Below are 17,078 nucleotides of genomic sequence, written 5' to 3'. Positions count from 1 at the left end.
AGAGACCCTTCCAGAATAATGATTTTTGACGTACAAAATGGAATATACAAAACTACAGTTATGAAGATATTTGAAAGTATGTTGTATTAATAACACAAGGGCGCCTCTATGATCCACTTGGGTTATAAAATCCTGCGTGAGGTTGAATAACCACTTTAGTTTCGAAACATGTGTGAGTGTAAACAATAGTGAGTAATCTACAATAGCTTGGAGACCACGTGGAAACAATGGGATTCTAGAGTGACCAAGTCACAGGGACTGCTCACATGTCTTTGCTGTCTGCTTTTGTCATTAAGGGACATGTTGGCCTTCAGTTAGGAGACAAGGCAAACTGAAAACAAGGGCATGCCCCTCCAGGTTCTCACATGCCCTGATTTGTACCCAGGAAACCGTGAGACCCCCCTGCCACCCCACCCCAGCCTTTAAGCTCCGGTATAGACCTCCTGTCTCCAGGCTAGTCTGCCGGCCTTGGCCTCCTGGGAACACTTGGGTTTTTGTCTATCTCTGTGTGTCTCTCAAGATCCCACCCTCTTCCCACAAGAGCCTTTGTGTTCCCAAGGGGAGGGGAGGTCAAGGGGAATGGGTGGGCTTCTCACCTGACAGGTTTGGAGAGTTGATGGCTAGAAAAACAAGCAAGGAAACCAAGTTAGAACCAAAGTCTGGGGCTGGGCATAAGGGCATCTTGGATTGGGACCAGAGGATAGGGTTCTTGTAGCCAGGCCTGGGGGCAGCAGGCCTGGCCTGCAGGGATGGGGTAGGAGGGTACACAGTGGGCAGCCCCAGGCTTAGCAACCATGAAGGAACGGAAAAAGGACGAAAGTGGGGGAGGGGGTCCCACCATGCCTCTCCCGCCACCACAACCCAGAACCACCACCTACGCTCCGTGTAGTGGATGACGCGGGAAGCCATGTCGCCCGGCCCAAAGGTGGTATAAGGTGTAAGGCGGACCTCATAGCTGTGGGGTACATGGAGGTCAGCCAGGATGTACTCCAGCAGCTGCCCCTTCTCTACTCGCCGCACAGGGATGGCCTTGATAGCGGTGCTGTTCTGGTTCAACTGCAGATACAGGGAGTCCCCAGATGCCTTCCATGAATACACCAGCCCAGGCCACCACGACAATAACCCTCCCAACACCCCTGGGCCACAACTTGAGGGTGAGGGATCAGGGGGCAGATCACTGTCTCTAAACAGTTGTCTGTCAGATAGTCAGCATGTTAAAGCCCCTGTCTGCACTGCCTTCATCTGGTCTTCAGCATGTCCAGGGTCAGCCACGTCACTGTCCACCTGCCCAGACCCCTCCAGCCCTGTTGCCCACTGGCCCACCTGCTGGACACTGAGTCTGTAGTTGAGTACAGGGTCCACTGCATCAGGCTCTCTCTGTGTCCACTGCAGCACGTAGGAGTAGTTCTTGGACAGCTTGTGGCTGCGGGTGGGGTTGGGGGTGTCGAAGTAAAACTCCGGGCTGTAGGCTTTGGCTGAGAGGGCAGGCAGGGGGCAGGGGGCAGGGGGCAGAGGGCAATGGAGGGTAGAGGAAGGAATGGGGAGAGACACAGAGAAAGGAGGCAAGAGAGAGGAAGATGAGAGGAGGGGGCAGAACAGAGAGAGAGCATGGGGGAGACAAAGAAAAAGAGGGAATTGTTGGGGGGGATTGTTGGGAAAAGAGGGGTTTAAGTAGAATGAGGATTAAGAAGACATGGCAAATTTGTAGGAGGTGATATTGTTAGGCAAGGGGAGAGGCCCGGGGAAGAGTTCGAGTGTTTGGGAGAGACAGAGAAGGGATGTTATGGAGTGGGGAAGGGATGTGGCAAAGACACAAAGAAGGGATGGGGGTTGAGAGGAGAGGAAACAGAGGGACAGAGAGGGGCAAAAAGGTGGGGAGACAGGGAAAGTGGGAGAACAGGGGAGAAGGGAGGAGGTGGGATATGTCACAGGGGCCTCTGGCTGGCAGGTGCTGAGGACATGGTCTACCACCTGTGGTCCCCCGCTGCTGCTGCTGCTGAGTTGGGGGGGGTCCAAACAGCAGGCCAAGGGCTGCCCAGTCAGCTGGGGGCTGGTGGGAAGTTGGGGGCATTGCAGAATGGGCTCTGGGAGGGAGCAGGTCTCCCTGAGAGGAGGAAGAAGAGGTCGTAGGTGTCCAGACAGCCTCTCCAGGTACCCCTCAGGAAGCACCATGACCCACATCAGGTCCTTCTGCAGTCCCAGACTGGCCATCAGGAAATGACAGGATGAAGAATTGGGGCACAGCCACCCTCCACAATTCAGAACTGCTGTTCTTGAAACTACAGATGGGGCCCCTGAAGGATTCTCCATCCCGCAGCCAGCCGCTGAGGCCAACAGGAGGGAGCAGGGCTATGAAGCCTCCAGGCTGAAGGAACAAAGCCCAGGACCGAGGGGCTCTACTTGCGGTGTGGACCCGCACCTGACTGGGAACCCAGAGCTGGGATGTTATAGAGTGGAGCTTCTCTTTACTGTGGCCCTGGCCTGGAAGCTGTGGGATGGGCTTTGACAGGGAAGGGCTTGCAGCCCGCAACTGGAGGGGATGGAGCTGTAAGAGGAGGCCAAGGATTGGATCCAGATGACATGGGGTGGTATTAGAAGGGTGGGGACCGGAGCCTGGGGACAGGCGGTCCTCGAAGGGGCAGGTCCACTTAGGTGGGCGGGGCCGACGGGACGCTCACCAGAGACGTGGAAGAGGCAAGCAGCGGAGCCCACGTCGTTGGAGACGCTGCACTCGTAGCTGCCGCTGCTGTCACGGGTCAGGGCATCGAGGCGCAGGTCGGCGTGGTCGGAGGTCTCGGTGGCAGCGGGGACGACAGGTGGCTGAGGCAGCAGCTGCCCTTTGAAGCGCCACACTGCTGAGGCGATGCGCTGGGGGTTACCTCGCAGCAGGGAGCAGCGCAGGAGCACCGGACGGCCCAGCGCCTGGCGCACGTCCTGGGAGCTGGGCTCCACCTCGGGCGGGACTGGGGGGCGAGGACAGACGGTCAGCTGGGGGGGGGGTGGGTCGGAGAGCAGCTCTGAAGGGAAGGGAAGGGGAAGCGACACCCAGACCAGCCTAGGAGGACATGAGGTGGGCAGGCGCCACAGCCATCCCTAACCCGGCAGTGCACTCCTGCCAGCACTGAGTCCCAGTTTGGAATTCAGCCTCTATGGAAGTGGACCTCTTGCCCCCACATCATTAAAAGCCTTGGGGTTGGAGTGCTAGTACAAGGCTGGATATATTAGGTTCAAATCCCAGCCCTTCCCCTACTGAACCCCCCCCACCCCCCCGGCCTCAGAACGAAAGAATCTATTCCTGGGGCTGTGAAAGGTTCTCACTGAGTTGCCACATGAAAAGGCTGTTGAGTTTGGCACACGGTGGGTTAATTTTCATCATTGTATTATCAGATAATGTGTTTCCCTGGAGGTTCCTGCCTCCTCCAAAATCCCATTTCCACCTGTCAAGATCAAGTTATTTCTTTGTTGGCTGCATCTCTGTAAGTAAGGATGGCGCAGCATTTGATGGTAGTGGAAGGAGGCTGAAGACTCAGGCTGGCATGTCTTGGAACATGGGGGCGTCCAGGGGGCTTGAAGGGCACAAGTGGGGAGGGACTTGTTGGGACTGTAGTGGATCCCACAGGGAAGGAGCGCCTGGGTGTGCTGGGGGGACTCACACTGCACGTTGAGCTGCACCTGGGCCTCGCGAGAGCGCACGTTGAAGCCGTTGTAGCGGGCCGTCTGGCAGCGGTAAGTCCCACTCATGTCTCGTGTCACACGCTCCAGCCGCAGCTTCCCGTCGGGTGTCTCCTCCAGGGCCAGCCCCGATGGTAGCAGGGCAGCCTCCTTGTCCACGCGGGACCAGAGCACGGGTGGCCGTGGCTTGCCCCGCACCTCACATTGCAGCTCCGCGGGTGAGCCCTCCCGCACCGTCACCACAGCCCTGCCCTTGGGGACACTGATGGTGGGTGGCACTGTGGGAGGGGAGGGGTGCGGAGAGGGGCAGGGTCAGGGCATCACCACGGCCCCACCTCTGCCAGTAGTGGGGTTGGGAGGAGTCTGGTATCTCCAAAGCAGAGCTCACCTTCCCAAATCCCCTGCCTGGGCTCCCAACTCACAGTGATAACCTGAAGTCCACCAGAACCATGAAGGGCAATTCCACCTGTCAGTCATTTTCACTCTCAATCCCCTCTCTCTGCTACTTAATTTCCAGCCTGGAGCCTTTTCACAGACCCCATGATCAATCCCCATACATCCCCACTCTTCCAGAGGAGTACCAGCTGTGGTTCTCAGAGAGCACTCAGAATAAAGACTGACTTTCTGAGCTTGCCTTACAGCTCATGGTGGCCAAGTGCCCACATTCTGGCCAGTAAGAGATGAGGAGTGGGAAAAAAAAATCTTTAAAAGAAAAGCAGCAGGGCCCGGCGGCGTGGCCTAGCGGCTAAAGGCCTCGCCTTGAACGCCCCGGGATCCCATATGGGTGCCAGTTCTAATCCCAGCAACTCCACTTCCCATCCAGCTCCCTGCTTGTGGCCTGGGAAAGCAGTCAAGGACGGCCCAATGCATTGGGACCCTGCACCCGCGTGGGAGACCCGGAGCAGGTTCCTGGTTCCCGGCTTCGGACTGGCGCGTACCGGCCGTTGCGGCTCACTTGGGGAGTGAATCATCGGACGGAAGATCTTCCTCTCTGTCTTTCCTTCTCTCTGTATTTCTGACTTTGTAATGAAATAAATAAATCTTTAAAAAAAAGAAAAGAAAAGAAAAGCAGCAGCTGCAGAGATGACACGGTGGCTGAACTGGCTAATCCTCTGCCTACAAGCACTGGCATCCCATCTGGCCACCGGTTCGAGTCCCAGTTGCTCTACTTCCAACCCAGCAAGCTCCCTGCTTATGGCCTAGGAAAGCAGCGGAGAATGGCTCAAGTCCTTGGGCCCCTGCACCTTTGTGAGATACCTGGGAACAAACTCCTGGCTTCAAATCGGTTCAGCTCCAATTTGAAGAGTGAACCAACGGATGGAAGACTTCTGTCTCTCCTTTTATTCTGTAACTCTGCCTTTCAAATAAAGCTAAATAAATCTTTTTTTTTAAGATTTATTTTATTTTTATTGGAAAGTCAGATATACAGAGAGGAGGAGAGAAAGGGAGGAAGATCTTCCATACAATGATTCACTCCCTAAGTGACCGCAACAGCCAGAGTTGAGCTGACCTGAAGCCAGGAATCCAGAGCCTCTTCTGAGTCTCCCACGCGGGTGCAGGGTCCCAAGGCTTTGGGCCATCTTTGACTCCTTTCCCAGGCTATAAGCAGGGAGCTGGATGGGAAGCAGGGCCTGCACGATTAGAACCAGCACCCATATGGGATCCTGGTGCGTGCTGGGCAAGGACTTTGGCTGCTAGGCTACGGCACTGGGCCCAAGCTAGATAAATCTTCTAAAATAATAATAAAAGTAGCAACTGTGTCCCTGTTCTCCATCTTGTGGGCCAAATGCAGAAGCACTGATGCAGTTGGAGCTGCCATGCAGGCACAGTGACCAGTGCTAAGGATGATGGAATAGCAATCCAGAGGAGCCTGGGGCCTTGAGAACTCGGTGGAGCACAAACCCAGCTGCTCCACTACAGACTTGAAGAATGAAAGCTAGCAGGTGTGAGCCACTGTTAACTAGGGGATAGGGTGTCCTGTTATTCACAACAAAACCTAATCCAGCCCAACACGTACTCAAATGGAGGGTCTCTGGAAGACTTTCATGGGTCTCACCTGACACACTCCAAGCCAAGTAAAACGTACCCATGTGTTTTTGACAATAAATATGCCTTACATAGGGGCCAAGCGTGGGGAATGTCTAATGCTGGCATTTAATACCAGCATCCTGTCTAATGCCGGTATCCTGTCTTGCCACCGGTTCCTGGGCCAGCTGCTCCCCTTCTGATCCAGTTCCTGTTAATGAGCCTGGGGAAGCAGCACAAGATGGCCCAACTGCTTGAGCCTCTGCCACCCACAAAGAAGCTTCTTGGCTCCTGGCTTTAGTCTGGCTTGGCCCAGGATTGTCTGGGAAGTGAACCAGCAGATGGAGGAGTCTTTCTCTCCCACCCCCACCTTGCTTACTTGTAAATGTCTTTCAAGTAAATACATTTTTTTTCAAATGCCCTAAATATAATCAAACATGAAGTGATCATTTGTAAAACTGTCAGAAGGTGAGCTGAGGTCCCATTATCTAGTTAGCATACTTTATAAACACTTGGGCACTTATTGACTTTAATTTTGAAGTTTTTCTCTTTGTATTTTGGAGCCAATTAAATTATTTCCACAGGTCATTAGAGAGCTTCCATGCTGTGGACATCAACCCTCGCCTGTCGCTAAAACCTCCCAGCCCCCAACACTCCCACACCCCCCACAGGTTCAAGAGCCGTCTCTCTCTTGGAAGTCCGCTGTTAAAAAGCACAAACTCCTTAGCTCTGCCCACCTTCAGCACTCCCTGGCCCTGGTCTCTCCCTCCTTCTCTCTCTTGCTCTCTTGTCCTGTATCCCAGCCAGGGGATCTACTGGTAAGCAACACACTGGACCATGCTAGCCTTCCTACCAAGCTTAAGGAGGACAGCGGTCCCACTCCAAGGCCTGCCACACAACAGGCTCAGTAAGCTGTCTTCCACAACCCCGACTTCCTCTCTGAGGATCTCCCTGCCTTCGCACCTTCCACCCTTCCCGCCGCTGCCGAGCCCCTCCCCCCATTTGCCCACCTGTCTCGGAGGAGATGTTGACCTCCATGCTGAGGTCAGGCACAGGTGCCCCGGGGAAGGATGCCAGACACAGGTAGGTGCCATAGTCGCTAAAGTGCAGGTCGATGAGCTCCAGGCTGCTGGTGACGGCCGGCAACTCGGGGTCATTGCGAGTCACCAGCAGCCGCTTAGACATGCGTGCCGGCTTGCCGTTCTTGAACCACTGGTAGGTCACCTTCTCCTGGGGCACAGCGTCCACATGGCATGACAGCTTCAGATCCTGGCCCAGCTGTATGTTCTCACTCTCCTTGATCATGTCAGGAGTGATCTGGAATGTGGCATTCTTCATGGCTGGGGGTGGACAGGAGGGAAGAGTGACCCAAATCTAAAGGAGTCCATGTGCTACCCAGCTTCTCTCCTCACACTGGCCCTGCTGGGTGCTGGAGACTCCCACCCATTAGCAGATACCCCCACACTTTTCTCTGCTTAGAAATTGTTCTGTCTGTCCAGAGGTGTCAAGTTCAATGAAGCACAAAGAAGAGAAGGAGGTTTCATCTACTGGGAGGCACTGCTTGAAGACCTTCACGCAGATTTCCTCATCTGAGCCCCTCCCCAGCCTTCACGGCAGCTCTACTGGCCCGTTTTAGAAAGGCAGCTAAGGCTGCAGCCTCAGTAACATGGCTCCCCAGCTTGCTGCCTTTGAACTCCAACTCAGAGCCCGAAGGCTCTTAATCATTACAAGGCTTTATTTGCATTGCTTTTAACCCTAGGATATGCAAAATACAAATACGGAAGAAGGTTGCAGCATACAACACTGATTCTATCTAGAGGGTTGAACTGAGGGTATCTGAAGGGCGATTTAATTTGCACATTTTACCCTCTGCTCTGTTTGACTCTCGGCAACAAGTTTGTGTGATTTCTATATAAAAGGCCAATGCAACAATTTACATGTAATTACATAAAAACACAGGGTTCTGAAAGTAAAGGGCCTGGCCTCTTTAAAAAAAAAAAAAAAGACAGGTTGTGTTTGAAGTAAGCCAAGAGTTGAGAGTTCTTAATGGGTTGGACAGGACACTGGCACAATGGCCACAAACCAGGACTGAGCTTGGCAGCCAGTTACCCCGAGAGGTGGCCTCAGCATTTCACGTCAATTAGATCTCAGCCACCCAGGTTTTAAAGGCCATGTGGAATTGAGTGGAGAAAAAAAATAATCTTCGAATGGCAAAGGACCATCAGTGGAAAACGCAGTTATCAGAGAGTTACACAATCTTGTTTCTTTCTAGTTCACTCTGAGTCAGAAGTCAGGGAAAACTACCTTCTCTCTGTGATGAGAGCCACAAAGAGACTGTTAGGGAAAGATGAGCAAAATAGGGAAGATTTTGTCATCAGAGGTGCTCAGCTGAATTTGGAAGTTGTACTTCCAAAGGATTAAAGAATGAGAAAAGAAAAATGTAGATCTTTAAAAAGAAACAAAGGAGAGGCCTGTGCAGGGATATGGCAAGCTAATCTTCTACCTGTGGCACCGGCATCCCATATGGGCGCCAGTTCGTGTCCTGGCTGTTCCACTTCTAGTCTAGCTCCCTGTTAATGGCCTGGGAAAGCAGCAAACAGTGATTTCAAGCGTTGGGACCCTGCACACATGTGAGAGACTTGGAGGAAGCTCCTGGCTCCTGGCTTCAGGTCAGCCCAGTTCTGGCCGTGGCAGCCATCCGGGGAGTGAATCCAGCAGATGAAGACCAAACTCTCTCTCTCTCTCCCTTTCAGTAATTCTTTTAAGTAAAATAAATAAATCTTAAAGAAAGGAAAATAAAAACTAAGCAGAATTTAAAGTTTTATCCTCAAATGACAATCATGACATTCAGATCAGAGTGATCGGCTCATAACATCCTAGATTTAGTAAGCAAAATCTGTGCACCAGGCTCCAAGTACTACATAATTTCCAGTTAGCAATTATCTTCAGGTTCGATTAAATGCTTTGATCCCACAAATGTATCTACAAATCACGGGGAAATATCTGTTATTTTCACTTACATTCAGTTCATAATGAAGAAACCACTCTGCAAGGAGAAAGAAATTGCCCTTGAAATCTAGAACATCCACAGTTAGCATTTTGGCAGTTTCAGTTTCCAAATCTTAAAAATAAACTAGCTAATTACTACCAGCCCTTTCTATTTTTTGATTTTCTGAGATTATGCTGGGAAATACAAACCATAAACTGTAAATAATGCTTTACACCTGTGCCGGGGCTTTTGCCATCTGATGGCAGAGAGCTGAATTGCAGGCAGAGCAAAGTGCTTGGAGCCTGTCTCCCTGCCCCTTCCTTTTCCCTCCCCTCTCACCCCCTGGGAGGCCACATACATCGCACCAGTAGGTTGACTGTCTTCTTGGCAGGGTTGCCCACGTTGTTGGTGGCTGTGCAGTTGTAGTAACCGGAGTCCTGAGCTTGCACTGAAGGGATGCTGAGGGTGCCCCCCTGGGCCAGGGCACCTAGGGGCAGTGGTCCAGGCCCATGGGACCAATGTAGCTGGGGTGGGGGATCACCACCTGTCAGCAGGCACTGCACCGTCACGTTCTCCCCAGGGTTCACCACCAGAGTTTCGTTCACAGACAGCTTCAGGGCTGGCGGTGCTAGGAGAACAAGGTGAGAGGAGAAGACAGGTACAGGTGGAGGGGGTTTGACTCCATTGGTGCTGAGTCCTGGGGCAGGGGTGAGGGGTCAGGGGATTGTGGTCTCCCACTGGGAAGTGAGTTCAGCTAGGCAAGGTTATGGGTGAACAGGTGCCTGTACCTGTGGTGTTAGTGAGCCGGAAGGTGATGGCCTTGTCTGGGATGCCACACACATTGCGCACAGACACTTGGCAGGTGTAGCTGGCGTAGTCTTGGGGTCGCAGGTTCTTCAGCTTCAGGACCTTAGTCTCTCCCTGGGCAGCAATGGACCCACTGGGGTCAGGGGATGCCTGAGTCTCCTAGGGACCCTAACACTCACCCACTCAACATCTGTGGCAACAGTTAACTCTAACTCCTATTCCCAACCTCCAACCACACTATCACCCCTCAGGGGAGTCCTGAGCTGGCTGGATGCTGCAGTCCTTGCCCTGGTGATGTCTTGTCATGGACTTCTTTGTGCCTGAGCTTGGCTGCATGCACGCAGGCTAAGCCAGGACCCAGTTTTCCCACTCCGGTAAAGAGAGGTGTTGAAAAGAAATCCTATCATTTTATGACCCACAGGCCATCCATGGCGTTTGGACAGCCACTTCTGAGAGCCTTCTCTGGCAGGACAGGAGCAAAGAGGACTCTTTGTCACCAACTCCTGTGTGTTAGTACACAGTGTCCCAACCTTTGGCCAGGCAGCAGACTGCAGGCGATGGCTGGCCCATCCCTAGGGTGCCTTTTCCTAACCAGCGATGCCCCTATAGGACATGCCCTCCCCCGACACTCCTGTCCTCACTGCTGCTCCATGACCCTCAGCCAATCAGAATGCACACTCCCCAAGTCTGGGTGACATCACTGAAGCCAGGCAGTGCCAAGAGCCCCAGACCCCAGGACAGGTGCAGCAGCAGAAGGGGTACTGCGAGCTGGTCGTGGGTCCTTACCTGGGTGTAGAGGGGCTCGTAGATATCGACCCCGTTGTCCTGGCTGTGGGACAGTGTGTCAGAGCCCCGCTTCCAGATGAAGCGGGCGGGTGGATTGGAGTTGACGGTGCAGCGCAGGAACACCGTCTTCTCCTGGTAGAAGTTGCCCCGCACGTCACTCACTGTCTGGTGCACGGTCAGCACCGGCTCATCGAGGTCTGCAAGGCACAGTCGTTATGCAGTCAGGACAGGGCGATCCTGAGGTGGTTCAGGAGCCTGGCCACCCACAGGAAAAGCTGAGCCACCCTCAAAGGACACTTCTGGGGCGATGCCTGTTCTCCCCCCGCCGCCCCCACCTCCAATCCAGCCCTGCAAGCTTGACCAACCCAGTGGAGGCAGGGGACCCATCAGTGGCTTCCCAGACTCTCTCCCCTTGCTGTCAGTCCCTCCCCAGGGACCTGACTCGGGGTATCCAGCGAATAGGATGGAGGAAGGAAGCAGCTGCAGGTGGGAAACCAGGAAATCCTGATTCAAACCCCAGTTCGTGTTCTAGAGTGACCTGCCTAAGATGTCGTCATGCTCCCCACCCGTATCTGTGGGCCTCAGTTCCTGCGTTGGTAGATGAGACAAGACTGGCAGCTCTCAGCTCTGTCTGCACAAGACAATCACAGGGAAGTTTTCCTTTTAATACCGGCAGAGGCCACTGATGATGTGAGAAGCCAGAAAATTGAGCGCCTCTGGGAGAGAGCAAGAGGGAGGAACTTTCTAGCGTTCTGGACATGCGCTCTGCTTCAAACTGGATGGTGATCTCCTCTCACACATATATACACACAAAAAATCAATGATTCACACACTTGAGAGTACTATACTCTGTCAGGCTAGGTTAAACTTCAAGGTTTAAAGGGTTAACAGTGATGTCACTCTCCAATCCCTGCACCCACTGCATCAGCATCTCAAGAAGTGGGGCCTAAGCATCAGCGTTTTTTAAATACAGATGGCCCACTAGAGATTCTTATGTTAACCAGGGTTGTGACCCTTGGGCACCAGGAATCCACACACAGGATATTCTCCATCCCACCTGGACAGAAGCAACGGCCAAGGTCAGGAGTGCCTGTGGTCAGTGGGGAGGCTGCAAGCCCCTTCCTGTGCCAGGACCCAGGAAATGACCTTTAGGCACTGATGAGGGACAGAAGCGTGAGCTAAGGTGTCACTGTCACAGGTAACAGGAAGGGGATGGGGGCTTCCATTCTGCCAGGAGTGTGTGGGCCTCCCTACAGGCGAAGAAGGGAGTCTCAGGGCTGACCCAGAGCCAGAGATGCCAAGGGAGGGACTGCAGGGAAAGACCATCTCAGACCTACGCCCATGAGCAAATCACATGCCCATGGTACCTTGGTCTGCTCATCTGTGGAAGGCCTATCCATCCCTGGCCACCTTCCAGAATATTGTGAGGCCACCTGCAATTATACAAGACCATGAAAGAGGTACCCAATGCAGGCAGAGCCCCTTTCCTGGACCCCACCTCCCCTCCGCCCCATCCCCAGCAGCCCTGGGAGGCCTCAACTCACACTGCACGTCCACGCGGATGGACTTGATGGCCGGCACGCCCACGCCGTTCTCCGCCTTGCAGTAGTAGCGGCCGCCCTGAGTGCGGGCAATGCGCTCGATGCGCAGTGTCTCATTGAACACTGACGTCTCCTGAAACTTGTCTGATGCGCTGCCTGCTGTCTTGGTCCACCGCACCTGGGCCAGTCGGAGGTGGGGGTGGGGGTGAGGGCCGAGTCAGAGCCTGCAGGGTTGGAGGTCTCAGGGCTGAATGCCCTGTAACACACCCCCCCACACACACACACACAACCTGTTGTGGCTGCCCCTGACTTACTCCCAAGTACCGGTGGAGCCAAGCAAATGCATCACCAGGCACAAACTGGGCAGCAGATCAGAAGGAAGGGCCGGTGGGGACACGGGATCTAGGCCAGAACCCTTTCAAGCAGAATTTCCTGGGAGGACTACATACCTAGTGGCTGCAAGCTAAAGCCCTGGGGACACTGCTATTCCTCTTCTCAGCTCAGGTGTCTCTGATGAGAAAGGGGGGGTCTGAGCTAGCCAGTTTCCAAGATAGCTTCCTGGGCTTCATGCCTTCCTGTGCTGGGGTTGGGGCAGGGGGTCTATGTGACCAGCAGTATAGAGCAGGAGCAATAGGGTGGTGTCACTGGCAAGATTCAGTGTCCAATGGTAGCCTCCATCTTGGTGTCTGCTCTGGGGAAGTTGGGCTCTCATGTCCCAAGCAGCCCTCTGGAGGGGCCCACTGAAGGGAGCCCACTCAAGGTGGCATACATGTGGGTCCTCCAGCCGTGACATCCTCAGCTGACTGCAGCCCTGGGGGGATGCCTCCATCACAGTCTTGTGAGAGATCCCAGGTCAGCTAAGCTGCATTGAATTTCTGTCCCATAGGACCTGCAAGAGGTAGAGTTTTTTGCTTTAAGCTCCTAAATGTTGCAGTATTTGTTAGGCAGCAATAACTCACTCACAGGAGGGTGCCTCAAAAAGTTCACTGGAGGTTTCTGAGCAGGGGAGAGGTGTGACGCAGTAGGCTGGGGGTGAGCATGCTCCTGAATGTGAAGTGGGGAGAGGCAGAGGACCGGGAGGTTGGGTTAGCGTCTACCACAGTGGTCCAAGGGGCAGGACGGAAGGTCTGGCTTGAGGGAAACAGAGAGGGGAAGAGCCAGGAGAGAGATATCGATAAAAACACTCCATGTCTCCTTAGCTGAGGAGAATGGCACAGGACAGAGTCAAAGGTGAGCCCTAGCATTTGAGATTGGGGAGGACAAATGACAGAACCAAGGCATGAAAATGGAAACAAATTCATGTGCACAGAGGCACGCCCGTGTATGACTCAGACACGGGACAGTGGACCTAGAGGTGGCCAGCGCAGCCCTGAGAGAGCCTCCCGGGCTTTCGGGGGAAGACCCTTTCCCCCCTTCACGATCACACGTTTGACCCAAATACCACCCTCCATCTGGCCACACCGTTTTCACTTCCCAACAACCCCTTGAGAAGGAGCAGGTAGTGCTGCAGAGTTTCAGGCTGAAAGAGTCTTTGGGATTCTCCTTATCCGCCTGCTTGTCTCAAATCTACTAACGTCATCCCTGCTTCCCAAATTACCCAGAAAAAGGATTTGGTATTTCACTGTCCTTCCAGGACCCAACTGCCGCCTTGTCTGCTGCTCTGAGTATTAAAGCTCACCTCCGACTCCATTCCTCCCTCCAGCTCTCTGCTCGCCTGCCCCAGTTAGCTCTCGGGGATACGCAGACAGCACTTCCTGTCCGAACCATGCACTTGGCCTGTCACAAAATCCGCCGAGCAGTTCCAGAGACTTGGACACTTGCTTTCTGCTCCTCTGTTAATTGCTTCGGGTCTTTGAACCTCAGAAGCACAGAGCTTGCCTGCCAGAAGTCTCCTGTGGTACACACTGTTTTCTGAGTTGTCTGTACCTTAGGCTGTTCCCAACCCAAAGATGGCCAGGCGAGGAGCAAGAGTTATCAAGTTACAGGGAACTCTGACTCCACTCCCATACTCACAAGGGCTGTGTGGCTGCAGAGTTTATCCACCCTCCCTGAGCCTCAGTGTACCCTGCTGTGAAATGGGAACATTAATAATCAAGATGCCCTCCCTGCTGCTTGACCTTAGGGTGATGTAGAAGGCGCTGCAGACAGCAGACAGAGTTGTGCATGGCTTAAAGTGTATCTGAGCAGACTCACCATACTCGTCTTCCCCTCGTGGGGTGCTCACCTGGGGTCGCGGGTGCCCGGTGAGCAGGCACTGCAGGACCAGAGTGTCCCCTTCCCGGATGGTGTAGACGCGCTCACTCACGTTGTCCTCCTTCACCACACATGCCTGGCCCGCGTGCACGATCTGCGCCTGGGCCGGAGCTGGCGGGAAAGTAGCAGAGAGCTTCACACCAGAGGCTGGCAGGCCCTCCCAGGACCTTCTCAGGGCAGGAACCCACCCAGGGCGCAGGCCAGAAGCAGAGGGGCCAGGGACCAGGATCAGAGAGACCTGCCTTGGGTTGGGAGTTTGCACACATCCATTACGGCTTGGCCACGCCAGCCCTGGGGGTGGCAGGTGCAATCCTCCCCTGGGGAATGGCCCTTAGCCCAGAGGCACAGTGCTGGCTGCAAATGCCTAGGAGTTTCCATGAGGAACACAAGAGAAGAAGCAAAAGCTCATCCAGGAGGTCACCCCCTTCCCTGCCATTTGCATGAAGACAAGTGCACGCTCATACACACACATATGCATACACTGATGTGCACATCACACACATATACGTACATTCATTAGATGGAGGGTGACCAAGGTGCTGACCCCCCAAGTACCCCTGCATCCCACCTTGGCTGGCCTGTTTCCCCTTTCTCCTGTGAGCGTGTTCTCAGCAAGTCACCTGCCGGCATCATAAATCCCTCATGCCCCAGGTACTTCAGGCTCTGCTTTCAGTCTTACCCAAAGCTGCCTCCCTGCCCCCTGCCCTGCAGGACAAGCCCTGCAGGACAAGCCCTGCAGGACAAGCCTTCCTTTCCCCCATGGCTCTCCATGTGGGACAGTCATGCCCAGTTTCGTGGCCAAGGGTCTACACTGGATGCTTGGTGGCTCTCAGAAGATGGTAGCTCCTCCCCCTTGACTTCTCTCACAGTGCCCAGGGCTGGCGGATGGCTGGGGCAGCCTCTCTTTGGCATCCAAAGCCACGGACGTTAGGGCAGAGCAGCCCCGGGCACCAACACTCAGGCACCAGGAAAGGGTGACAGGCCCCACCTCCACACCTGTCTGCTCATGGCTGGCAGTCGAGAAGGGAGGTGGGAAAGCTGATGCAGGTCATAAGGGACACAAGGGGCTGCAAAGAAGTCGTGTCCCACAGACTTAAGATCTGGATACGAAACGTGCAGCTTTAGGCCCAGCACAACGGCTCAATCAGCTATGTGCCCTTGCAAGTGCCCAGAGATCCCATATGAGCACCAGTTCATGTCCTGGCTGCTCTACTTGCCATCCAGTCCCCTGCTTGTGGCCTGGGAAAGCAGTAGAGGATGAACCAAAGCCTTGGGGCCCTGTACCCTTGCGGGAGACCCGGAAGAAGCTCATGGCTTCAAATCAGCTCAGTTCTGACCATTGCAGCTTCTTGGGGAGTGAACCAGCAGATGGAAGATCTTTCTCTGTGTCTCTCCTTCTCTATGTAAATTTGCCTTTCTAATGAAAATAAATCTTTTTTTTAAATCTAAAACATGTAGCTTCCTCCAGGGAACATGCCATGATTGACAGCATTCCCCATCCTTCTGTGGCCAGAACAGGCACACAGACAGCTCCAGGGCAGAGTCCCACACCATGCGTGACCCAGGGTCAGCCACTGGCCAACTCTGCACTTCTGTTTCCTCATCTACCAATCCCAAGAACTCAAGTCCACAGGAACAATGAACCTGCTAACTGGAATTGTGGTGTGTTGTACAGATGCCTCAAATGGCGCTTTGCCTCTGCCCTGGTGGGCTCTTCTGGAGCTTGTTATAAATTTTTGTAAATGGCATGCAGTTCTTACACAAGATGCACCCTGGCCTATGGGGACCAGGCCTGTTAACAACCAGCTCCTGTGACAAAAATGCACGAATGTCCCCACACATGGGAGGGACAACTATCTGTGGCCAAGGTCTGTAGGAAGTCTCATCAAGAGAGGATGTACTGGCCAGGTGCATGTCAGCATGAGTCCTGGGGAGCTCTCCATGAGGAAGACACTGATTCACAGGCTCCAGGGAAGATGAGCTGTAATCTTGGACACTGTGGCTTGCCTGTAGCCAGGCAGCATGGCCATGGCAGAAGCCCTGGTGACTGATAAGGAATACTGAAAAGCAGCTGTAGCATGGCCAGCACAGGCCGGGGAGGGTGGCCCGTGGCCTGCAGAGCCAGGATGTCTGGCCCCTGGGTAGGTGTCTTTCCTCAGCGGGACAGAGCTAAAGTGGGCATCCTGGAGGACACGATGAGATTAGCCAACACCCTTTGATTTTATGACCTGTCAGGTCTATGCCATTCTGAAACCAAACAGCCTCTATGGAAGGCATGTGGGCCTAAAGCTGAACAAGTGTTAACATAGCAATTCTGCCCCTGGGCTGCACCCTACAGAAACAAGCACTTCTGACAATCCCACAGTAGGGTGTGAGAATAGTCACAGCAGCTTTATTCCTAATAGCTAAAAACAAGGAACAATCCACACGTCCATCAACAGCGCCATAGGTAATTCAATCCTGGTATTTTTCTGTAATGGGATATCACACACAAGTGAGAACAAATGAGCTACTGGAGTTGGCTCAATGGTGCAGCATGTTAAGCTGCTGCCTGTGATGCCAGCATCCTAAATAAGAGCACCAGTTCAAGTCCCAGCTGCTTCACTACCAATCCAGCTCCCTGTGAATGCTCCTGGGAAAGCATCAGAAGCTGGCGTCCAGGTGCATGGGCCCCTGCCACCCACGTGGGAGACCCAGATGGAGTTCCTGGCTCCTGGCTTCATCCCAGTTTAGCTTTGGACACTTACCATGTGGGAGAACTAGCAGATGAAACATCTTGTCACTCTGCCTCTCAAATAAAAGAAATCTTTTTCAAAAATGTGACTACTGATGGAGGGGACGCTGTGGACTCTCACAGACACCACCTGAGCCAAAGAACCCACACAAGAAAGAGGCTATATATCTAACAATCAAAATGGGGAACCCCAATTTTATGACCACACAAGTCCTAGGATTGGATGGGGTGGGAGGCACTTGCTGTGGCAAGACCACAGGAGGGCTTTTTG

The 17,078-nt window shown here is 53.7% G+C and overlaps 1 protein-coding gene across 1 annotated transcript in view; it reads right to left on the bottom strand.

The window, feature by feature from the left end:
* MDGA1 (MAM domain containing glycosylphosphatidylinositol anchor 1) overlaps positions 1-17,078 on the bottom strand; it is a 46,638-nt gene that overhangs the window by 4,783 nt on the left and 24,777 nt on the right. Inside the window, exons 2-12 of the mRNA XM_004590331.3 lie at positions 14,045-14,184; positions 11,824-11,998; positions 10,280-10,476; positions 9,475-9,607; positions 9,045-9,314; positions 6,708-7,037; positions 3,654-3,950; positions 2,679-2,963; positions 1,324-1,475; positions 879-1,056; positions 597-620 (exon numbers count right to left, since the gene is read on the bottom strand). Coding sequence (XP_004590388.1) covers positions 597-620; positions 879-1,056; positions 1,324-1,475; positions 2,679-2,963; positions 3,654-3,950; positions 6,708-7,037; positions 9,045-9,314; positions 9,475-9,607; positions 10,280-10,476; positions 11,824-11,998; positions 14,045-14,184 — 2,181 coding nt within the window. The remainder of the gene's footprint in view (positions 1-596; positions 621-878; positions 1,057-1,323; positions 1,476-2,678; positions 2,964-3,653; positions 3,951-6,707; positions 7,038-9,044; positions 9,315-9,474; positions 9,608-10,279; positions 10,477-11,823; positions 11,999-14,044; positions 14,185-17,078) is intronic.

Source organism: Ochotona princeps, chromosome 1 (assembly GCF_030435755.1).
Source record: "Ochotona princeps isolate mOchPri1 chromosome 1, mOchPri1.hap1, whole genome shotgun sequence".
NCBI lineage: Eukaryota > Metazoa > Chordata > Mammalia > Lagomorpha > Ochotonidae > Ochotona > Ochotona princeps.
The sequence above is the reverse complement of the archived record's forward strand: the minus strand, read 5'-3'. Positions and strand labels throughout refer to the sequence as shown.